This window comes from Diorhabda carinulata, chromosome 3 (assembly GCF_026250575.1).
Source record: "Diorhabda carinulata isolate Delta chromosome 3, icDioCari1.1, whole genome shotgun sequence".
In the NCBI taxonomy this organism is placed as follows: Eukaryota; Metazoa; Arthropoda; class Insecta; order Coleoptera; family Chrysomelidae; genus Diorhabda; species Diorhabda carinulata.
The window spans coordinates 27909154-27935177 of NC_079462.1; the positions used below are offsets into that span (position 1 = coordinate 27909154).

Here is a 26024-nt window from a genome sequence, read left to right on the forward strand (position 1 = left end):
TCATTCTATATATTTGTGAAACCGCCACTATAGAGGAAGTGATGTTACTTGAGGAATTATTAAGTAAAAATAAATAATATGCTTTAATAATCACATTTAATAAAATTTAATACACATGTAGAGTATACATTAGGTTATAGAAAAAATAGAGGCATTTGTTTACAAATATATAAATTCATTCATATATATTTTCGAATATCTTCAATCAATTGAAAACTGAAGGTTAAAAAGAAACGTTGTCAGTTTTTTAGAGTTAATTGGAGCTATCTATCGAAATACTTTACTCTATTATACGATTTGGGTCCTATATAACTCTGTCAGGAGTTATTTTAATTTTTAATATTAGTGAACAGGCTAGAAAAGAGTCACGTTTGAGGAATACTGGCTATGAAGGCGTTTGGTCAATTTACACGACTATTTTGCATGGGTAATGTGCATTATGCAATAGTTTATTTTGTGTCAACTAGCGATGCCACATATCTAAATAAAAAAAATGTCAGATTCACATAGTAGTTATGCCCATGAGTGGAGATGCTCATCGCGAATGTTTAAACTAATAAAAGAAAACTATAAAACTAACTAATAAAAAAATCAACTTAACAATCCATGTTATGTATAAATATTGTATGAGTGCTTGGAAAAATGATTTAAAATACGACATATTAATAATTACATTCGGTAAGGAATAAAGTATATTCTTGTGCAGTTTTTCACAGTAGTACCAATAAAACTGAAGAGGACTTGTGAAACAAAAGAAGTAAGAAGTTTGATTATCGAAACGCGCGTCAGACAGTGTAATTGTGAGTGTTGGTGAAGTAGTGGTGTAAAACAGTGTATTCAGTAAGTTTAGTGTCGAACAAACTTTTAAATAGACACTATGGGAATGTAAAATATCAGGTTCATTACTGTTATACAAACTGAATAAATTTACAAGATCTTAAAAAATCCTAAAGTCCTTTATTGCGGCCCTAAACTTTCTGTTGAAGATGCACTTTTAATTTACTTGTTGAATTTTTGTATCAATACGTAAAGTACATTGTATATTATTTGGAATTTTATATTATCCCACAGGATCAAACATATAAACGTTCTGATGTCCTAGAACGGATGTCGTTGAAATCTTAATTTTGACATAGCATTTCTTTGTCTTGAGTCTTCAATTGAAAATAGTTTTCTAAATTTCAAGTGCTCCACACTACAAACATTGTGATTAAATACAGGAAACAGATTCTTCTAATAGAACACAATCAAAGCAACAATTTAAAAAATACTAGGTATTTATAATATTATTTATGGTAATTAAATTTATACTTTTATATATATTCACAAATATTAAGGCTGGTTACTAAATTGAAGAGATTCACTTGTTTATTATTAATAAAAATTATGAATATTCATTTATACACAAGTGTTATTTCCCTTCTTCAAACCATTTTCTAGAATACATTTTTTATATACTATCTACCAATGTTTCAGTTTCACTCTCACGTTCGCCGGTGAGAAATTCGCCTCAATTGAAAAAGTAATTGCTGAAACAAACTGAGGCCTATTTTGAAGCAAAATACAAATTCTGCTTCAGGTACGACAACGAGAAGGTAGAGAAGCGTTGGAATGGTTTTGGCAAAAAAATCTTTTTTTCTTAGTCAAATGACTTATCGAGTTATTTATTAATTTCAAAAATAGAAACCTAGTATTTTCTCATGCAAAATACATAATAATAAAAACATAATAAGATCTGATTCCTGTAAAAGCAACTTTGGATATTTATAATAAAAACATAAAAATAAAATAACATTAACATAACATTCGAATATTTGAGATAGGTATAAGGTTTAAAATGGATTACAAAGTTTAGCTTGTTTAACAAGAACTTGAAATCTTATTGGTTTTCAAAAACATTGACATAGTGAATTGTTACATCTTTCTTCTTTTGAAGTTTAAGCAGCATGGACAGACTGAAAAAAAAGGAAATTTGTTAGTTGATATATAGATTAAGTTTAAGAATATTCAATTTGCATGTAATTTAAATAAGAGATTCAAGCTAAATTATTCATATTATATGCTTTATTTTAAAGAACAATCATGGTGGAAGCACTAAGTAACTAAATTTGCATAGAATGTTATTTAATATTCAAGAGAGGAAAAACATTTTGATGACATTTTTTTATTAGCTTACAGAATGCAAATATTATGCGGTTTTATTTGAAAAATAACACTCATATCCAAACGTTATGTATAAAATACAAAATATTTACCTTCGAAATGTCAACACCCGTCATGTTCTTCACAAGCAGAGGTACTTTGTTCACTATATCAAGAATTTCACCAGTAAGTTTTGCGGCACCAACTTCACCTGTACCAGTAGAAACCATCGTGATCTTCTTAGCTTGAGAAAGAGGTGCAGCAACTTCGGCAGCGACCTGTACAAAAAATAAAATATTTTAAAAATATATATTCATTTTTTATAATTTGTAAATTAAAAATGGAATGTCAAGTACCAAAATTAAACATCATACAAATTCAACTTATCAGTTAAAAGTGAATGGAAAAGAAACACATGACTTAAGGGTGATTAGGTCATTAGATATGGTCCTACGAAGTGCCATGAGCTCGGGGTTGCTCCAAGAGAAACTCTTATTGTCTGCAAAAAGACTGATGTCTAGACAGGCGATTTCGTTTATAAACAGAAGAAACAAAATAGGGCCTAGTACTGAGCCTTGGGGCACTCCACATTCTATTGGCTTGCAAAAAGACATCGTTGGAATAAGTTTATTGAATATGAGGCTATCATATGGATACATGGTTCAAAATCTAATCAAATACAATAAAAAATCTTCGGTTGCACTAACAAAACATTTCACACCACAATTTCGACTTTCCAATTGTTCACACTTAGACCAAAGCCTCCCTTAATTAACACTGCCTATAATTTCTATGTAACACTTGTTTAGAACTCCAACAAGGCCGGGAGTTTTGGCTATTTATTTCCGATACAGAAGTAAAGTTGCCAAGTGTAAATTTTCAATGTGTTTTTAATAATTCAGGTACTATTAGTACTTTGGTAGAAAATAATGTTTCCCCTTGGAAAGCCGACTAATAGAATTGGCTTTTAGGAAAGTTCTAATAAAAAACAACCTATGCTACTGTAGCTACTAAAAATGGTTAAGTGAAATATATCTTTGTAAAGTTTTCAAATAATTAAAAGGGCTATGGTGCGAAGTATAATATGCTTCTGGAAACATTTTCTAGTTACATTGAATTGGGTAACATATTTTCATGGTTTTATCTAGTATTGTACAGTTCAATGTTACTTTTGAAATTATTCTACTTTATTTTTAGATAGAAAGGATAGGGAAAAGTTATAATAATATAAGTATAGTAATATAATTATAAACTTAACGGTTTCCAATTTCACTTTTTGAGTACTCTACTTTTGTACTAAATCAATTTCCCAAGGAAATTAACGTTATGAAAGAAATTTTAGGAGATTACTTCATAAAACCCCTTCTGGAATTAATAGAAATTTAGTGATCAATATATATTTGCTGCAAAACCAAATTATCTCTAGCGTTCTATCACTTCCTGCGACTTTTGAGATTTTCTTTCAGCTAGATGGTTGTTCTTCGCATAAAATTACTAGATTTATCACGAAATGATTTTCTAGTTTATGAACATGAATTTGAAATAATATGTGGTCGAATCAAATCTAATCAACTGGAAGATACATTATTATAGTCTAGCTAAAAGATGGGATTATTTGAGTCCTTATTAAGACAAGAGCTACTTTACTTTCAAGCGATTATTGCAAAAAACCTTAACACAATCGTTGTAACCCGCCTTGTCACAAATATTCTTAATTCAATAAAATCGTTTAAAAAATATATTTTTAGTGTACATATCAAGTTCTTGTTTTGATAGTGATCGATTTATATTCAAGTAGGATACTTGAGAAGTAGGAATTTAATGGAATGATCAAATATATTATAATTTATCACCATGTTCCGTTGAAATGTACTTTCAATTCAACTGAATTTTTTTTGGAAATGAAAGAATTGAATATGCGAATCTTGGGAAGAAATGTGCACGTACCTTTGGTAATACATCTAGATACATATCAATCATAGCAGCTTCTTTATATTCCTTCCAAGCTTCAGCTTTCTTAGCCATCTGTTCCGCCTCGGCGGTAGCTTTCGCTTGTATGGCAAAAGCTTCAGCTTCACCCTTAAGCCTCATTGCTTCAGATTCGGCTTCTGCTTCCAAAAGTACACGTTTATGGTTAGCCTCAGCGATTCTCTCTAGTCTATATTTTTCGGCTTCTGCTGGTCTACGAACTGTAGATTCGAGTTCTTGTTCACGTCTAGCGATTTCTTGTTCTTGGACTAAAATTTTAAAAAAACAAATTTGGGTTTAATATAATCCATTCAGATCCATTTTTTTGATTTACAATTGAAGAAAAATACTGTAATATAAATTATAGAAAGGTGATAAAATTATATGAAAGAAAGACAAAACACAAAGGAACCTATAACTAATATGAATTTTAAGAAGTATAACCATTCCATAGAGCGAAAATTTTTTTCATATTTGACCATACATTGTATAATAGTCCTCCTTGGAAGAAGGAAGAGTTGCAAGTTTTAAACTGCTGGAAATTATTAATAACAATTTTTGAAACCGTTGCTTCGTTATACACTGAAGGTAATCTATCTACCTTTCTGATGACTCCTTCCAGTGTCAAGTTGGATAGAGTACACTAGAGGGCGTCTCCTTGCATGAGAAGTCGTCCTATTTAGACTTCTCGTGAGGTCTCCCCCGCAATCTTCACTTAGCAAAAGGACGCTGGAGAGGCAAGATGGATCAACACTGCCATAAGCTTGTTTGCAACCTATGAAGAGCTGGTGTACGAAAATATTGTGCTCATAGCACTTTTCCAGCAGACAGTGAATATTAAAGATTTGATCAGTTGTTGATCTCCCTCTCCTGAATCCGCACTGGTAATTTCCCAGGGCTATTTCTGAAAATGCTTCCAATCTCTTTGCTATGACTAACCAGTATCTTATAAGTCACACTAAGCAGCGAGATTCCAAGGAGTCCAGCGTTTCGACTCCTTTTTATGTCCTATGCAAATGCAATACCAAAAATAGTCTACGTTATAAGAGATGAAACTGAAAGTCAACGAGCGTTAATCTTATCTATAGCCTCGCAAACTTTATTCCAACACTGGTAAATATATTTCTGTTATATTGAGATAAGAATTTCAAGAAATTTGAATAACATATACCCAGAAAAAAAAATAATATGTTGGGCCACCCTTTGCTGATTCAATCTTGTACACGTATAGGCATCGATAAAAGGAAATGGTGGATATCTGCTTGTAGTACCTCATTCCAAGTGCTACATCTTACCTGCAATCTGTTGCGTTCTTTCTACTACTTGAATCTGCATCTGTTCTTCCTTAATTCTTTGCTTGGTTTTAGCAGCTTGCAATTCGTAAGCCATTTCAGCTTCGGCGTTTTTGGTTTGTACTTCAACGTCGTATGCTGCTTTTTTCAATTCGAAATCTCTTTTGGCTTTAGCGATTTCTGTATCATTTAAAAATACTGAAGCCATTCTTTGTTCCTCGGCAATTGCTTCTTTGATTTGCGCTTCAGCTCTTGCTTCCGCTTCACCGATTCTGGCATCTCTTTTTACTTCCGCTGTTCTAGCCATACCCAAACTTTTAAGGTAACCCTTAACAAAAAAAGAATATGTTAAAACTTTAATATATTGCAGCATTCTGATATTTATTTTGAATAATTATTTATGCGGCAATGTAAACTTTTGAAAAATACAAAGCGCTTAGTATTTTACCACACAGACAGGTTAATATACTTATATTTTCTCTTGTAGCCTCAATATTCTTATCTACGATTCTTCTAACGGTTCAAAGTCGGCATTTTCTAGAAATTTCTGATGCTTTTAGTATAACACTAACTGAAACAATAGCTAAATGCAAGCAGTGTCTTTAAAACGAGGCTTCATTGGATCTTATTTCTTTTGCGGGAATTCAACATATCAGATATATTTGAAGCATCTTCATATGACAGTGCTTTCGGACCTAAATGCGGCAAATAATAGGAAAAACTTGGATTCCAGTAACTGCTTCCAACAAGATGATGCACCACAATATTATGGTCTTAATGTCCGATAGTTTCTGGATAACCAGTTTGAAAGAAGGTGGAGTGGCCCCCTAGGTCTCCTAACCATACCCCCTTTGATTTTCGTTAGAAAGTTATTTCAAAAATTAAATTTCTTTCGATTTTTACTAATTTTTTCTTACGTGACCCCTATTCAAATTATTTTTGATGAAACTGACGTTAAAAGTGATATTTTCAATTCAAGTTTACATGATTAAAAATTGAATTTAATAACAATTTAATAAGCAGGCGTAAAAATACTTTCAACACTAGTTAAAAAAGATTTTTAGCACTAGAGTTAAAAGTAATATTTTTAAAAAAATAAGAGCCTGTTCTATGTCCAACAGAACAGCAGTGTCGGTTTCGGTATCTAATTTGGTACACACGGTCAGTTTCAGTTTCAATTTTTTCACTATTCATAATTTTTGTTGCAGTAAAGACAAATTATTTGACATTTTTTAACTCATGTCAAAAGACGTGGAACCAAATAAACTGTTTGCAAAAATCTAGATTTTATGAATGTTACGCATTACTTTATACTTATAATCTTATAATCAGTGATTATTTAAGAGGTATAGAATTTGATTTTGAAAAAAAAAACACAAAAAATTTGACAAAATTGATTAAATCTTTATTGGAGTTGATGGAACGATCAGTATAATTTTATGTTTGACGATGATTTCATGCAAATGTTGGCTGTGGCTACGCTTTAGATAGCCCATGCGCAAGGTCCAGTTTTGGCACCCTCTCTTCAACATATCGGCCGGTATTTCACGAATAAATGCTTCAATATTGGCTTCCAGTGCGTCAATCGTTGCTGGTTTATCCCTGTAGACATTAGCCTTAACATGGCCCCACAAGAAATAGTCCAAAGGCGTTAAATCGCACGATCTAGGCGGCCAATTGACGGGCCACAAACGTGAGATGAACCACATGTCAGGCATGTCCAATTCTTCCGTTTTGGGTAAAAAAATCGTCAATCATCACACGGTAACGCTCGCCATTCACAGAAACGTTCATCGTCGCTTTTAAAAAAGTACAGCCCGATGATGTCACCGTCCTATTATCCACACCAAACAGTGACTTTTGGGGGATGCATTGGTAGCTCTTGCAATGCTTCTGGCTGTTCTTAACTCCAGATGCAGCAATTCTGTTGACGTATCCAATTAACCAGAAATGAGCTTCGTCGCTGAACACAATTTTTCGATAAAAAAGTGGATCTCCCTCCAACTTTGCAAGCGCCCAACATCATCATCAGTAATACTGTCGGATACAGCCGCAATATTTTCTTCGGACCTGTACGTTTGCGTGTTAGTGGTTTAATGTCCAATAGTGTAAACTCTTTTAACCGATCATGAATTTTGATAGTAAAATTCAATAATTTGCAAGTTTTGATCGCTCGTGAGTCGATTCATGATTAAATTATAGACCAAAGCGAACAAGTTTGACAATGACACAAGACACGATTCACGCAGTGTTGCCAAAAAGATACCACCAAAAAATTACTCGTTAAATCGTTTAAAATAATATAAGAAATGAACAAATCAAACTGATCGAACAGGTGATTGCAGTATCGAAGGTCTACTGTTGCTATCAAGTCTGAAAACTAATACTTCATTGATGGTGTGCGTCGATTATTATGTTCCATCCTCTATTGTTTATTTTATATTAGAGATAATTTCTATCACGAAAGAAATGTAAAACGATGAAACTGTTAACAGTAAATGTTTAAATGACCGACCTTGGAAATCTATTTTTTTATTTGTTTAATTTTATCCGATGTCATAATTTAGAATTCAATATTGCGATAAAAATATTAAAAAAAAGAAAAATAATATAAAATTAAGCACTACAGACTGAAGCAAACATAATGAAGGCTATATTACAAAAAATTACATCGTACATATTTGAAAAGTCAGTTCATTCATTATTGTTTACATACAGGTAACATTAAGCATTTTCTATTAATATACACGGATAATCTTGAACAACGTATCAAATTTTGTTTTGTTAGAATTTAAAAAATCTTACGGAGATCACATATTTGAAAATCTGTCAGCTTTCTTCTTTGTTATGACGACACATTTTGTCACAAATCGCTTTAAATTTGCGACCGACATGTTCAACTTTCGTCTGTCCATATTGGCCAGTACATGTGGACGTGTCGACCGAGGCTGCATAAACGCATATCAAGAATACGTAAAAATAGAAGGAAATGAGAGTCAAAAGCATATTAGTGCATTGGAGAAAAATATAATAGCCGAATAACTAAAATTAAAGCAGGGGAAGTAGGAAGGAGGCCCCATAGGACACAATGGGAGGGGAGGGTGGAAGTTCTTTACAGGAATGCGTAGTTTTTCGAGGGATACGTTCTAAAAAGGACGCGTTTGATCGAGTGTGTTTGTGAGTCAAGCCGTTTTTTGAGATGACAGATTAGACAGAATCAGATTGACATCACAATTTTAAAATCGGGAGTAAGTAAATTGATGCCTTGACAAATCATAAGATGGTTATACACAAGTAACAGAAAGATTTAAGGCCTCTTTGTCAAAAACCTATTGAAAATGGTTGCAAAAGGAAAGCTGAAACGTCCAGTTTTATACCTGGCTCAACCCATAAATACAGGGTGATCCGAGAACAAATCTTATTTTTATTTTACCTCGTACAATCATTGTTTTTACATTTTTACAACCATAAAAAACTATGGAAACAATAGATTGTTAAAATTTTCGTCAAAGGTGATTTAAATAGTTTGTGGAAAAACTACTTCATGGTATTGTAACGGGAAAGTGAAGGGAATTTCAAAATACCAACAAAATATTATGAAAAATCATCAAAATTGGGTATCATAGTTAAGTAAATGTGTGAACTGAATTTTCAAAACACCACAACAAAAAACAATTAATAAACATACCTTGGCGCCCTTTTGTAGCAAACGAAAACAAAAAAATTAAATGTATACTTTTTAGCGACATTATGTATAAAAATATGAAAAAAATTAATCACCTCTTCGTCTCGTATGTCTTTCAAAGTATATGATACTACTGTAATTCCCATATTCACTAAATCGGATGATGCTACTTCGAATACTTGTTTACTGAATTTTTTGCGATCTTTATATATTTCTTCAACTGTCATGGATCCCATTATGGCTCTTTGATGACCTTCAAGGGTATGCAGAGCGATGTGTTGAATTTCTTCTTGTTTTTTACCTAAGAACTGTTCACACGCTGCCAGGAGCATTTCTTCGTTTTGTCCTTGTATTTTTACCTATCAACGTGAAATAATTGGTAAATTAAGAACTAAAATCATAATGCCCGGCACACAATTTCTGGTATACCTGTACAGGTAAACCGGAAAATCTGGCCAGCAGCTTCAAGTTAAACTGTCATTTGTCTCATGATTTGCATTTTGCATCCAGTATTTTTATCTTTACTTCTAACCGTTTTTTTAGTAACTTCAACTTAGATCATGAAAAGTAGATAGGGAGAATGATGAATAATATGAAATATCAGTTTAATCATTTAAATTACTTGCAATTAGTTGATATTTCTACAACTGACACAACTAGAATTGATTATCCAGTATTCTGTTTCAGATTTAACGCGCTAAAATTAATAAGTTATTACCTGTGCAATTCCTGTTACTGATATAGGGACACCTTGACTTGTATATACTGTGGGACTGTCTACAATAAGTGTCATCGTATTCAAGGATATCCTGGAAAAAACAAAATTAACAAAATCTCTATAGAACCAAACAAGTTCCAAAAACAATTTTCAACATTTTTTAATAAAGTTCGTTCCAAGATATTTCATGTGGATTCTAAATTCGATTAAGTAGCTTTAATAATACCTGAGTAGGTAGTTAGTGAACCCAAACTAGAAGAATAAAATAAATTCGATACTCTTATCAGTGGTGGAGTTCGAATACTGGGATGGCCTTTAACTGGTCAAGAGGAATCAACAGGAGATTTTGCGGTATAAGTGTTGATTTACTGTTTAGTCTTGAGGCCCAAACTCTTTGTGGACAGTTCTCTTGCTATTAAAGAAACAAATTAATATGTATTTAACATTTGACTTGCTCATAATTAATTTTTTATTCAAAAAGAAAACTATATTCAATTAGTTGCATGAAGGTTATTTTAAAGTCAAGTCCTGATGGCTTTTGGTTCTTACCAAAGGATAAGAATCATTTTTGAATGAATCAATGAATCTTTGTCATCCCTAATTCAGTCAAAATATCGAGTAATTCTATACTCCTTTTTGCGGGTGATCTACTCAGATAATATTCAAATCTAGGTTAGTATGAACTATAAATGGTTCCGTGATCTTCATCGTGTGGACATTTTTGTCGTGTTGAGTTTGGCAGTAATTATATTATGTACCATAGCGTGAGTCTACACTTTATAGGTTTCATTGTAACGTGATGATAAATAATTGTTTTTATCTATAAATAAATTAGGGGTGGAGCGAAGGGATCAGCCCTCGTAATTATTGAAATTGAAGTGAACCTTCAAGTCCCGACCTACCTTACTTGATCATATTTAAAGAAAAAGGTGATTGCTTTATGTAACGGTCAACGAATCTACAATAAATGTTTCATAATAAACTGCATAAAATCATCATTGAAAAAATAACACTGAATTGAAAAACATTCTATATTTGAATTTCTAATTTAATTGGTATTATTAAATGAATGAATATGGTATGTAAGTAGACGTAATTTCAAAACCAGCCTGGAGCATAAACATTTCTGCATCTTCTGAACTTTGCGAAATACCTTCAACTATTCTTTATCCAACAATAGTTGCATTATCTTTAAGACACACCCTTTTTTCTTACCACTAGATTTTCTTTTTAAAATAATAGAACTGAAACATAAAATATTTCTTCGTGTATCTATAATTTAGATGTGGTATATAATTTAGAATTGCACTTTCAAGGCATTAAACATATTTTTCTATAAAAATATAGCTATAAAAGATAACTTGAAGGGTTAAACAGTCCAGTTCTCGGTTATTCAACAATAACATAATTTGGACAACTCACGTTCTTCTCTCTAACAGCACGAAATACGAGGCATATCGACAAATTTCCTTTAAGTTATATGAAAAAAAAACGAGTACAGATAGATAAACTATTTATTGTACAAAGATCTACAGCTGTTAACTAATTTTCTACATAACTTCCGAAATTTTATTAGAATTTGTCATAGTGTGGCACTAATTTTTGTATGCCTTCATAAAAGATTGCCGCCTGTGTATACAACTATGAGGTAACATGTTCTTTAGGGTCGTTTTTTGTCACAGTGGGAGGTCGGGCATTATAGTAAGACAAAAACAAAACCTTTTTACAGTAATCTTGGCGCTTATTCTGAATTGAGCGGTGCCATATCTTAGTAGTCTCACGGTAAACATGTGCATTAATTATTTGCCTCTTGGTAAGAAATCAATCAGCAAAATGCCTATTCTGTTTCGAAAAAAAAGGTACACATGAGTTTGCGAGGTGTCAAGATTTGCTTAACGAAGTGTGCTTCCATTTCATTGATTGCGGTTCAATTACTGAGGTGTAAGTTTCATTCTTTGTGATTATCCGAGAAAGAATATCATCGCCGTCTTCATTGTAGCATATAAAAAACCGAAGTGCACATTTCAACCGTTGTTTTAGTGTTCTTCAATAAGAATTTTAGGTACCCAATGTTAGCAAAGTTTCCGAAATTTCATTTTTTGAACTTGCGGAAAGATCTATAACTAAAAACGAGCATCTACACCGTTCTTCATCGTACACTTAATTGAACTGTCTCACCCATCTTCTAATCATTGAATCACTCATAGCCTTTTGTTCCTAAACCTCGCAGATTTGCCAATAAATTTCACTTGATTCAACTTTCTAACTTACATTGGAGGATATACCTCATATTATGTTTTCATTAGTTTGTCCAAGGTTTCTGCAAAAATTGGACCACTATAACTTAATTTTTAACTGGTATAGTAGAATCTCTCAAAATCTCAATTACTTATAATTATTCGTAGTTGGGCACGGTTTGGAAACAATGCATACCAATAGCTTCCAGCTTTTTTTAGTTGATGCCCTAAGAGCGGAGTCGGTCATTTCACAAATTTTTCATATATTCGCGTTTGCAGTCAGCACTGATCCCAGTTTCAAAATGCCGAAAAAATTTTTATTAAAACAAAAATTGGAGGGACTGGCCATGAAGTAACATAAAAAAATATGTAGTACCTGTCAACATTGTGACCATGACGAGAATATTAGTAACAAGTGAATTGACAATATGTTCTATACCTTCAAATGTAAACCAAGTGAATTCTCCCTTTAATATACTACAGAAAAAAAAATGATAAACTTCGTCCTTGGAACGTGCTCTCAAGAGAGCATTTCAGCAACTAAGACCATGGCCATAATGTTCGTTGATTAAGAAAGTGAACCTGAGCTGGATAGGAGACAACCAACCATCGAAGGTAAATCTGGTTATTGACACGACCGTGGAGTGTTGGTTTGGTGATACTTGATAGCGTGATTAGTTTAATAAAGGTATAAATAGTAAATGTGTTTCTTAATTTTAGAAAGAAACCTAAAATCACTATAAATCAAAAAAAAAGTCCTAAGAAGTAAAAATTTGTTTTTGCCATCACCTCTTCATTTGTGTGAAATACGAAATTCAAATTTGGGAATAGAAAGTAGTCTGAGGGACCTAGACCAGGTGGATACGGCAGATGAGGCGATAAATCGTAACGCAGTCCGTCAACTTTTCTGTAACAATAGCGGAAAAATGAACCGGCGCGTTGACGTGACGAAGTGCGGCATAAAAACCTATCAGTAAAAACAATATATGGCCAGGCTTCTTCTAAATCATCAAAATAAAGGTTGCACTTTGAAATCACAAATTCTTTAGTGAAGTACATTGTGTCAACTGTATTTTTTCATTGGAGTTTGGAGTGACACATCAACGAAATCTTTAGCTCGAGCGAGCTTTCGATCAACATTAAGCAATTGCAGCAGCCACCTCGCCAAAGACTTTTTGAAATATAACCTCCCACGCAAAACATGGCATACCCATTCGGTTGAAATATTTCCTTCATTAGCTATCTCACGTAATGTTATTCAACGATCCTAAATACAAGAGCACGTAATTTAGTAGTTCGTAGTTTCCGGTTAATATCATATGTGTTCATATGGCTACTTTCAAAAGAGGAGAACCAGTTATATATCATTCCATGGGACGAACATAATATTTACGTAAGTTTACCTTGGTTGCTTTTCTTTACATGAGTACTAAAACTTATCTAAAGTCTCTCTTCTTTAAAACCACTGTCATATTTATGAATAAATTGATATTTCATATATATATGAATAGAATTAAATATACAGTTTGTTAAAAGATCACGCAAACCAGAGGCAGTAACGTCTGCGGTTGCGGAAAATTACAAGACGTGCGCGTTTAGTTTTTATTTTTCAAACGGATATGAAGAGAACTGATTACAATGATCGAGCTTACAGTAGAAACTTAAGTAACTATCAACACTTTTTTTCTAAGTGAATATAGAAGTTTTTTTAATAGCTTGAACACATTTTATATTTATTTTTTATACCTACATAATTTAGACATGTAATAACCGGAGTAGCATTGCAGTGGACATAGCTTTTATAGTACGCGAGTCGTTACTGTCTGTGATATCGACGTGGCTACCTTGTTCTTAGTTCGTTATTTACGATGGCAAGTTTAATTGAACAACGTACAGCTGCAAAATTATATTTGCTACTCCGTAAAAATGCTACTTAAACTGTGTTTTAATGTTGGAATCAACTTACAAACAAGACCCTATGGAAACAACTCAGTAGTTTGCACAGTTTAAAAATGGCGAAATGTCGATTGATGACAAACGTCGCCCACAAATTGTCAGAACCAACGAAACAGTTTAAAAAATTCGAGACTGTTAAGTGACAATTATCAACTTTCAGTGTGCTGGATTATCTTACAGCTCTTTCGGAAGATTTAGCAATTAGAAGGAATATTGAAAAATTTGGTCCTTGAGCTCTGAGTAACAATCATAGATCGACTTAAAACTTACTATACTTTGAAGGAACTGCTTAAAACTGATTCAGATTTTCTGTGAAAGCTCATTACTCATTGAGTCACGGTGCTATGGTTATGAACCAGGATCAAAGTTACAGTCAATAAGACTGATTTGTTTTTTTTTCCAAAATCGTAGTTCGGCCAGAGTTTTTCCGAACGTTAATCAATAAGTGTTAAGAAGATTACGCAACAGTGTTCGTCAAAAAAGACCCGATGTCTTCCACCTGCAGAAACAAAGACAGACTCTTCTAAAGACAAATAGTTTTGTAAAAGACAGTCTCTATAACGACAAATGACGGTTTGTTTTCTCCTAATGCAGCTCACTCGTCTGACCTGGTCCTGTGTGACTTTTTCTTGTTTCAACGCACGAGAAAACGGGGCATAAATGGACATTGATTGAACAAACCTAGAGCAGCTTATAACGATCGCCAAAATCTAGGGAAAAGTTAGAACAACTCATATAATAGCGATTTCTCGAAACTGGGGTAGTAGTTAGGTTAGAACACCAATTATAATCGCGATACGTCGAAAGTGCGGTGCCAGATTTTTTTGGACGCTGTAGTTTATATACCATAAACCTAGAACTACCCAGAACAACCACCAGAATCACTTTTCTCTAAAAGTATCATCTTCAGCCCTATGTCGTTTTGGAACAGAGTAGAAGAAACTTAGAGCTATTATGTAAATTCAAAGTGCCGACTTCTTAGGAGTTAATTCCTAACTATTTATAATATGTACCTATTTATAACTTGTACGGAATCCTTGGCGGGCGAATCTAACTCCCTTTAAACAGGGTTTTTTTTCAGTATCGTCATTCGTTAACACGAAAAAGCAATCCGAGTGGGAATAATTTAGATCTCTCGGCCATCTTGAAAACAAAACAATCAAAAATACGTGTACGTGATAAAATTCATTGCCTTATATTACTATGAGTAATCTATCAGTCAGATGCATGTAAAATTTTGAAGCCTGACATTAGAACATGGTGCAAACTAAAAATATAATATTTTCACTAAGCTCTTGAAAGCTTCTCTCTTAATCAAACTGCCTTCTTATGTATTAAAAATTGATTGGACTGACTGATGTAAGTTTACGAAGATATTGAATAGTATGATATATTTGAGTGTTAATCGGAATTTCTGCTAAAAAAACTACGCACACCGGAAAAAAAGTGCAATCAGTAAATATTTCATTAAATAGCCACTTGTATAAATGCATTCAGTATCAATAGTTGGTAAGAAGAAGTACCATCTCGTTAATTATATGATACATTTAACATTTCACTGCGTACTTCAATGAATAATTATTATTAAATAGTTTAACCTGAGTTAATGATAATAACCTTTCGAGGCATTGCTACAAAGAGAGGAAGGATAAATCATTAACATATGCATGGATGCTTTTAATGGTTAAGATATTATGCAATCGATTACAATAAAAACAGAACCATAATAAAAGCGATAGTTTTGATTTTAATGATGTAATAATTTCGGTCCGTTAGTTGGAATGATACTTAATCGAAAGAAAACGGTGTTAATCTCTATTGAGGTCCTACTATTGAACGCTCATCATCTACAAACAAGTAGTTTGGTGAATAAGACATACTTCCATTAGAAACTAAGTAACTCTCTAAACACACTGTTTACACTACCACTACACCAACACTCACAATTAAACTGTCTGATGCGCGTTTCGATAACCAACTTATCGTCTTCAGAGACTGAAAGTAAACTGTATACGTTCGAAATCGAAAGACACCAAATGGATTATATTGAAATTAAAATACTTAAGATGTTTTGTTTTTGTGCAAAATTTTGCTATAATTATATATTAACTAATTTAAAAAGGTCAAAATTGTGCAGAAGAAATTACTATCCTTAATATAATAATGGAGTGTTCCTTTTCAGCCCATTGCTTGTGGAAAAATACAGAGCCACTTTGATATTAAGTTGGTAAATAATTCTAATTCTTTTTTCCATGTATTATAGTGAGTTAGATCCTATATTATTTGTTTTTACATAGTATTAATTGTTCATAATCAGTGGCATAATGGATATACAGTTTGTTTCTGAGTTCATACGACAAAATTAAGAAGGTGATTGCTCGTATGAAATCAAGATAACAAAGTTTCTTCAGCCCACCCCTTTCCGAGATATCAGCGTTAAAAGGTGGTGATTAAAATTGAGCTTTTATTTTTTTTCTTTTTAAAATTTCAGTAAAGTTAGAAACTTCTGTAGTTTTCGTGCACTCACATAGGGCTAACTAGAGGTATTTTTTCAGTATTCCTGTTACATTATAGGGGGGTGGAATTAGTGAAAGTAAGTACTTTGAAGTAGAAAAAAAGTGGGCTAAAAGGTTCATAAGCTATCATAGAAAAATATTTTTTACACAATTTGATTTTATTTTTCAATATAGTTGTCTTAAAGTTGATTATAGTGGTCATACAATTTTTCGATGTCATTTTTAAAGATATATTTTTTCTTTAGCATTAATCTTTAGGCTTTAATTTCAACGGCACAAAATTGCCCAGTGAGCATTCTTTTGATGTTTGAGAACAGGAAACAGTCACTGGAGACCAGATCTGAACAAAAAGTAGGTTATGGAAGCGATTCGAATCAAAATTCATGCTATTTTGGCATAATTTTCATTGATTTGTGACAGCACTTTCTTCTTCCTTCAAATGTTCCAACAACGCTATATAATATGTAATATTATACCATGCGCATCCCATGATACTGATGTCATAACTTTTTAAGCCTACTAAGTTGGAATTTCTGGAACCGTTGGCGATATAATGAATACGCGTTCATACGCGCGTCAGACAGTGTAATTGTGAGTGTTGGTGAAGTGGTGGTGTAAACAGTGTATTCAGTATTTCAAGCATACTCTTACGTCTTTCTATGCTCGGTTCATTAAGTCCAGCACGTTGCTCTGATATTTTCAGGATCTTACTTTACGGTTATCTAAAACTATTGGAGCGTTTGCTGTTTGCATCGTTTTCGGTGCTCATTTCACTTAGTTTAAACTCGGAAATCACTTCTTAAGGGTTGACTGTCTAGGGGCAAAGTCCCAATAATATTTACCTAACCAAACCTTGGCTCCAATATTTTTTTTTGTCAAAAAACAATGCTTCATAAACACACGAATTTCATTTGCTTCACTCAAAATACTATAACTAACAAATTAATAGTACGACAGCTGTCAAATTTATACACCTGTCATTTGAAGGTTAGGTCTAACTAAAAATCATAGAGATTTAATATTAGTAGCGCCATCTATGTGTGAGCTAACGATCTTTTCAGACCACCTAATAATACTTTTTGTGACTAAAAAGATTTTAATGCACAAAGATAAGTATATTCTTTAAGTTAATTAACATGGTATATTTATTACTTTATCTAAATAAGTTTTCCACTTTAATCAATCAATAGTACAAACCTTTGAATTTTTTGTATGGAAGGCCATACAAAAGCTCGTCCTCCGGGCACCAATAGCGGTTTGCTGTAACAACATCCTGGAACAAACAAAAATTAATATTATTCCTAAATAAAATTCTTGAACAAATACATCATTACCAATAAAGTTGCTTCTGATTACTTAAATAGTAATTTCTATCAAATAATATAGAATGTAAATTAGGATAATGACAACGAATAGTTTTTTACTATTAATACATATTTCTGCGTATAAGTGATCCTTCAAACGTCAAAAATTTATATTTTACACTTGGTGGTAATCAAAAAAATATTTCGAACGGAGGGAAACACTGCATTTCTCACATACGTAAATTATAAGATTTTTATTATATTTAGATTCCCTTCTCACAATTATGCTGATGTTTCCTGTATGAACTAAGTGTGGGTCATGACCATAATTCTGGAGAATGTACAAAATACATACTTCTCAAGAAAAATTCATGTTTACATCTTGTAGAGTTAGTTTTTTATAATTTACTTCATCGTAATGACCCTTTTTTCACAAGACGTTTTTCAAAGTATATTCTCAATATATCAAAAATATGAAAAGTTTTCATATATTTTCATTGTAAAATTGAATTTGGGCTTTAGATAAGGAAGATATAGTAAAATGCGAAGAAGTTTTTCAGTTTTTCCTAAAAAAAAGCAGAAACTTTAGTTACATCAAAATTTGAGCATAATTCTATTATTTGCTTAAAGAAAGAATTCATGAATATGAAAATAATAGCTCCGTTAGAAAGAATTTACCTGCACCTTTTAACAAGTTTATCTGGAAACTGAAAAAAATTTCATTTTTGGAAAATTCTAAATTGTAATGCAACTTTAGTTGCAGCTTCTCATCAATGAGTTAATGGGATGCTTGATATATAGATAGGCGCTGTTTAGTTGCCCACACAATAATTTGTATGATCGCGTAATGGCACTGTCAAAATAAACAAAAATAAACTCAATTTTTTTTTTTATTTCTTTAATTTCTTAGACCTTTTATATAAGTTTATGTTTTTAAATCGTCTGGATTTTAGTTCACTTCTGTTATTAAATTAGTTTTTGTTTAATAATTTTTGGAAGATAGATACAAATTTTAACGTTTCGACTACTTTCGGTCTTTATCAAAATATTTTAATTAAAAATATTTAAATATTTGAAACTTATAAAAAATTATTATTATACCTCGTTAACTTGCTACAACTGAATATTAAATTATAAAACGTACAGAGACGAGTAAAATGTACCTGCCTGTAAGGGAGTTTGGTTTAAACAGGGTACCAGACGTGAACTGAGTCCTTTTTGTTCCTCCTTCATCTATTAGAACTTCGGTAATCTTTTATCTGACGCAAATATTCCTTGACGATTCGGTTGTTGCCATCCGTTTATTAATATTTTTTGTGTTTAAAACCACATGCTGACAAAACATGACGCAATGTTTCTAAACTGGTATAATTATATTCTGGATAATTTGTGACCTTTTGCTATATTACTTCTGTCTCCTCAACCCTGTTCTCCAAACTATCAATTGTTCTACGTATAAAATCTTTAGTAGTTTTGTCAACTGATTTCGGTTTTTCTTTACTTGTTTTTCGGTTCTGTGAATGATCCACAACAACCCCTTTCGTGACTACTCGATTAATAGAAAATTTATTTACTCTAGTTAATTCAGCAATTCTTATTATTCTTCTTATTATTATTATTCTTATTATCAGATTGCTGAATGTTTTTCTTTTTTAAACATTTATTGTTAAATTCATACCTGTCTTTATTCTTACTACACTGTGCAATTTCCTTGTCTTCATTCGCCCATGGTCTAAAGAACGACATATTTTTATTTATTTAAAGAAATTTACGAATTAAATAAATCTCACTGAGACACAAGACTGCTTATCGCAGACTATCTAGCAGGAATATTTCAAAGAAATTGTGTACATTTATGTTCACGATTCGATATTTTCATTGGTAAAGAGTGATATGATAAGTTGAAGTAGACTGACTGTTAGATGTTTAACAAAACATTAGTTTTCATTTCTTAATTTTGTATGATTTTTTACATTATTTTGACGTGTATAATACACTCCTAGAGTTTGCGCTCCTCCTGACTCACCCTGTATAACAGAAGCGGTAGGACAGATGGAAGAACGCAGAGCAATGGAATGCGGCGCGAGACGTACAAAGTCATTACCCGTATTAACCTACCGAGGGGTTTTGTGTAATCAAAATTTTGTTACTTTCTGATTCAGAATATTTTTGATCACACCTCGTGAAGTGAAATAATATGGAATCGAATAGTTTCAGTTGGGAAAACTGTAAAATTCCAAACAGTATATGCACTAAAATTGGAAACTGGGAAACTTTTATATCTATATTAACTCATACAATTTATAATATGGAAAGCTCTTCGTTCTATCTGCTGCCACCGGCTAGTTTAGTGCTAGTGATGATAATTGGAGAATTATGAAACAGATAAATCGTTAAACGGAATTACTAATTGGTTCGTTAGTGATGGTGATGCTTTCAATATTTTGTTAAAAAAGTGGTACATAACCAAGAGGCGAGCTGCACTGATTTATTATAATTTCCTATCAAAACAAGAGCAAGACTGTAGTAAGTAGAATAGCTGTAAAAAATATTAATAGGCTCATTGGCAGATATCGGATACTACAAACAGGCCTTATAAAAGTAGATTAGAAGATATTACTCCTACAAAATGCAAACATCTATCTACAAGGCTTTTCTAAACAGTTATTAAATATGAAATTAGTTATAAATGACATAATATATTATCAAAATATTTCAATATTCTAAAATTGAAACAATTATATAAAAATAAAATTATGAGGTTCTATATATTGTGATGCTGTTACATAGGACAAACATCAATATTTGGAAAATAGATTAAAAAATCATCTTTACGTTAAAAACGAAATTAACAATTCGTGGAATAGCAAAACATGAAATTAATTTTCGAAATAAGAAAACAGCTAGAATAATAATTTGAAATAACTGAATTAGTTTTAGAAAAATAAAATAATTTGATATCCAAAATAATTAGGTATAGCAATATGACTTAAAAACTAGTAATGTAATAAAACTTTATGGTAAAAATGAGCAGCTAACAAATTAGTTAGATACACCAAAGTTAGAATTTTTGGAACCGTTGGTGTTATTCATACTGAACACAATGTTTACACCTAACCTAACCAACCCTTAATTACACTGACGCGCGTTTCGATAACCAAGTTATCGTCTGATTTTTAGTCAGACAGTGCAGTGTGAGTGTTGGTGTAGTGGTAGTGTAAACAATGTGTTCAGTAGACATTCAAGACACATGCACAAACTAAGTGTAGACGAATCATACATAGCAAGCAACTTTGGTTATTTAGTGATTACAATTTTATTTTAACAGTTAAGAAAAATATTATTATTTATAAGGAATTTTGGAGTTTTTGAAAATTTTTTCACAATTGAAAATATTCCTAAAATGCTTCATTTTTGGTATAACAAATATTACTCAAACGTTATCTAAAGTGTTATGAACATTAATCAAACAAACTGCCAGTTCCTCTTCCAAATATAGATAGAGCCTAATTTTGGTATAATTGGTATAACAATCCTGACAACTTAAGACTGCTTGACATAATGCAATACAACGTGCAAAAATTGCATGCAAGTCTCTGTAAACAGTAAAAGTAAACAAATTCCAAATCTCAAATTTTTACAAATATTTTGTACATAGTTTAACAATGAAAATAAAGAAGATGAAAGTCAGCTGATCTGTTATGCCGAAAATAACTAGATTGTAACTTGCATGCAATAAAAACAGCTAAAAACTGATAACGTCAAGATCTTGCTTTTGATCAAGAAATATTGCGTCTTTCCAGATTCCAGATTTTCAACATAACTTTAATCATCATCTTTCTACTACATTGATGACTATTTCGGGTGGGAACCGAATAACATTATTCATGTTTTTTGTTTCAAATTATAAAAAATATTAATATGGGGACCTTGAATTGAATTTTCCACAATATAAATTTAAATATTGTGTCATCCATGAAGGTATAGCATGGTACTTTATATTTATTCAATATTCTTATAACCTGATAACAACAAATTGCTATTGGCATAATACTTTGTACCTTGAAGTAACACCACAGAAAAAAAAACTAACTTGCCCCTTTGTCCAATCTATTCATTAGGAAAGTAGCATGAAGCATAATGAACTGTTGGCTGGAGCAAGAACATCATTCCAAAATATGCCTAAATATTTTATGACTGTGGAATTTTTATCTGTCGATAGATTCAACTGTTTGGGAAGATGAGTATGTGTCTCACATATCTACCTACAGTTTTGTATGTTTACTTCCCCATCCAATGGAAATATTTATCAGAAAAATCAGTTTACCCAGTGCTATTCCATTTCTTTCAGTCTACTCATCAGTGTTTTGTTGCATTCTAATCCTTGGACTATATCAATATTCTACAGAAAAGTCAATTTATATTAAGTTCCGTTCTATGGTGACAGGAGGTTATATGATGAACAATTTCATTTTGGATTTCCTTTGAAATTTAACAAACCACTTTTACTTCATTATTAACTAAGTACAGTTTTTATTTTAACTGTTTGATATGTTTATGTTATCTTAACTGTGCTGGTGAAATATTGGGCAATAATGTACCTCAAATTTAATAACCTTGCCAGCCTCTGTTCAATATTCTTAGTAAATAACATTATTATCTTTATTTAATGAAAAATTTGGTTTTTATCCAAAAGTGGCCAAAAATAATATAATTGGTTGCAAAATTATTTTCATGCTGTACCTACATTCAAATTAATGTTTAAAAAGTACACTTATGAATTTAAAAGTTAACCAGTCCCATTCTGAGATGAAGATATGAACAATTTTATTCTGTAAGTTTTTTCCAGGCGTTTGAAATTATAAATTTGTTTTCAAGGCATGTTAAAGAGATCAATTTAATTAACATTCATGCCCAATGTTCAAATGTAGATCATATCTGGTAATTGTTTGTTTAATTTTTGTTTTGAAATGATACATTAGTGAATAAAAGTGGAATCTAAAGAAATTTTTATAAGTGAGTGTGTCTGTAAAGAATGTAAAAATAATTCTGTAGCTTATCATGAGGACACCAGTACAGAAGTATTTTAAACTTTAGTTGTAAAACAAATCAAATCCATTTACTGTAACTGCCGTCTATAAATGAAGGTTCTTTCATAATTAATATTCATTGCCATCAAACAAATCCATTTTTTCTAATATATTGCAATTATTTTGTGTCGTCCATTCTTTTAATTTCACCTCACAACATTATGAACATAAGAACCTAACTGGTATTCTTCACTACATAGTTCAAATATTGTAACTATTCTTTTTTTATTGATTCCATTATTCCATATTTTTTCATACATCAAAACAGTTACCCCTTATATACATCGATGATTTCTACAATTGTCTTTCCTATTTTTCAACTGAGTTAATTATCCTTTTAAGAAATGCATAATTTTATTATATATATATCTTGACAGTTAAATAAAAGAAGATAAATTACTTCCTTTAGGAAATTTTAATCCTTCCAATATCTAATTTGGATTTTGGATATCAGTACATAATGGCTATTATATTAATAACCAGTATAAATAAATGAGAATTTCATAACTAGCCAATAATACATATACAAAATCCTTGTAAACATCTACATTTGCATTAAAAAATTAAGTGTCAGTGAATGATTATAGGCAATTCTTTTTTCCTTTCCTCTTTTTTTCTTGATCCAAAGCAATAATAATTGAGTTAAACTACTTCTCTCATGAGGCTTATTTAAATAATTTTTCAAAATTTTGTGTTAGTACTGTAAAATTCCTAGAATATACCCCCCCTTTCCTCGCCAAAATTGGATTCATTCTAGTATCTCGAATATAACCCCATACAATTTTTGCTCTAAAAAAGAGGATATTTAATATTATTTACCATAGTTTTTAAATATTTCTAAATTAAATTTTATATTAAAGTTTTACTAATTGAGTGTTAAATTCTTTTTTCGTTGCAAATTTATGATAAGTGATAATTGTTCTCAGTTATTAGTTTAAATCAGTTTAAATTATTGTTTAATGTATAAGTTATGTATTTATTATTTATTCTAAAGTTGTTATTTATATTATTTGTCTTCTGCACTCATTTTTAGTACTGAAGCATTTTTTAGAGATAATGTTTTTAAAAAATCCCGATTATAACCCCCTACCTGAAATTCCATCTGTGTTGATTTGTAAGAAGGGAGAGGGGGTTACTTTCGGGATTTTATGGTAAGTAAATAATATAATCATTAACAAAAAAGCATTATAAAGTCAGATAAGGATATTTGCGTAGGATTTCCATAATTGAGTAATCTGATAAGTAAATTTATTAATTAGCAACAGCCAGAAGGATTTATTTTTATTTGTATAAAACAAATGAGTCTCTCTACTTATAATTTTGAAATGAAACTTGTTCACAATCATAGAAAAAATATTAACATTTATGAAATTATTAATTATCTTTTGTCAGTTTTTCTAACAGTGACAGTACTTAATTCAGTAAAAAGTCATTTCAATAGTTAAGTGATACTGTTACACCATTCCAAATTAGTAAACTATAATAGTGACATAACATTTTTTATAAAAAGAAGATATGCAGATATTTAATCAATTATCAAATGCAATTATTCAAAGAAAACATTTTCATACTATTTAATAGAATCATCGAAAATTTCAGATCCTCTTTGACATATAACAATGTCTCAACTTTTTATGATTTTGATCATTTATTTTAAATTCATCTAAGTTCAATAATGAAATGTACCATATATCAGAAATCAGTCAGATTAGTTTTTAGTAACCTTAGATCCCGAATATGTATATAATGAATTGAAATAAATTATTATTCTATGAAATGTAATGAGTACATAATTAATTAATGCTTATGTGATTTTTACATACGTACTTCAAAAATTATTTAGTTAACATTTCAAGTAAACAGCGATAGCAAACCAATTTTACTTTAATAAAAGGTATACAATTTTTTAGACGAGTTACATTGGTCAATGGTCATGTAGACACTCCCAGTTATTATTATTATTATTACTTCTGTCACAAGTGTATGTATCAAATTATTATTAACGCAGATATTTATATTATTCTACACTATAATAGCAGGAATAACGTATCAAACAAACAGTTAACCTTATTTATTTATTGCGATTCTAAATAATAAAAATTCTAACGTTGTTTGATATTCACCTGAAATGACAAGTGCCTCGTTCGGTCCGCAAGTAACAAATCCCCAAGTCATGGTGTGTAAACACTTATTACCTAAATTCAAATAACACTAAACACCAAAAAACAAGGAATACTCAAACACTCAAATCAAAAGATCACAATAATGGACGACAATTTCGGTTTGCTTAATAGTAAATCTCGTAAAATATCGCATGCGCGTTATGACATAGGAATTCATTGATTATATTGAGCACATAGTCGCACCCTGAAATGAAGCAGCGTCGTCACATCAGAAGTAATGAAATAATTTGATAAAACTGTTCAGAGTTTTAATGTTGAAGAAGATTATTTGGATTATCAATATTTGATACATTTAACAATTAATAAGTAAGGAAAGGAATGTGGTAAGAGTATAAGAATTCTAAAAGAAATAAATTTCCCATGGAAATTAAAAATTATAATAATCAAGAAAATAGATATGTTTTGAAGATAGAAAGATTCGAGAAAATGGAAAACACATCAATAGGGTACTTACATTTTTAAAAAAGTATTTATTCTTCTTGATATGAAATAATGTCAAGAAGTAAAATGTTAAAATTGAAAAAATAATATCCAAATATTTAATTGAAAATCGGAAAAATATCTAATTTTCAATTACATAAGAAAACGATTCTCATTGGTTTTTAGTTATGACGTCATAAGTTTAATAAAAACATTGAGTAGTTCCTGCTTGATGATCATGAGATTATCGTTGCCAGCTACGTGAGCTCTTATAATACAGTTTTCATTTATCAGTTACGTATAAATAAAATATTTTTCTATATATAAGAATAAAGTGAAGAAACCTTTTATAGGTTAAGTTCTTACATTATTACGTTAAAAATTAAAAGCATAATAAACTTAATTACTATAAAATTTAAAATAAGTTAAATTTGAATCTTACTTACATTAAAATGATACTGGCAACAAAAATAATTACATCTGGTGGGATCGTCAAAATGACCATCACTTTCA

General features: G+C 31.2%; 1 protein-coding gene across 1 annotated transcript; it reads right to left on the reverse strand.

The window, feature by feature from the left end:
• Nucleotides 1–1420: 1420 nt before the first annotated feature.
• On the reverse strand, nt 1421–25258 carry LOC130891878 (flotillin-1). Its single transcript, XM_057796942.1, has 8 exons — nt 25032–25258; nt 17712–17787; nt 9806–9896; nt 9183–9446; nt 5406–5730; nt 4090–4379; nt 2256–2420; nt 1421–1955 (listed from the first exon to the last, which is right to left on the reverse strand). The coding sequence occupies exons 1-8, from the start codon at nt 25081–25083 to the stop codon at nt 1938–1940; spliced, it is 1281 nt and encodes a 426-aa protein (XP_057652925.1). The 5' UTR covers nt 25084–25258; the 3' UTR covers nt 1421–1937.
• Nucleotides 25259–26024: the final 766 nt, after the last annotated feature.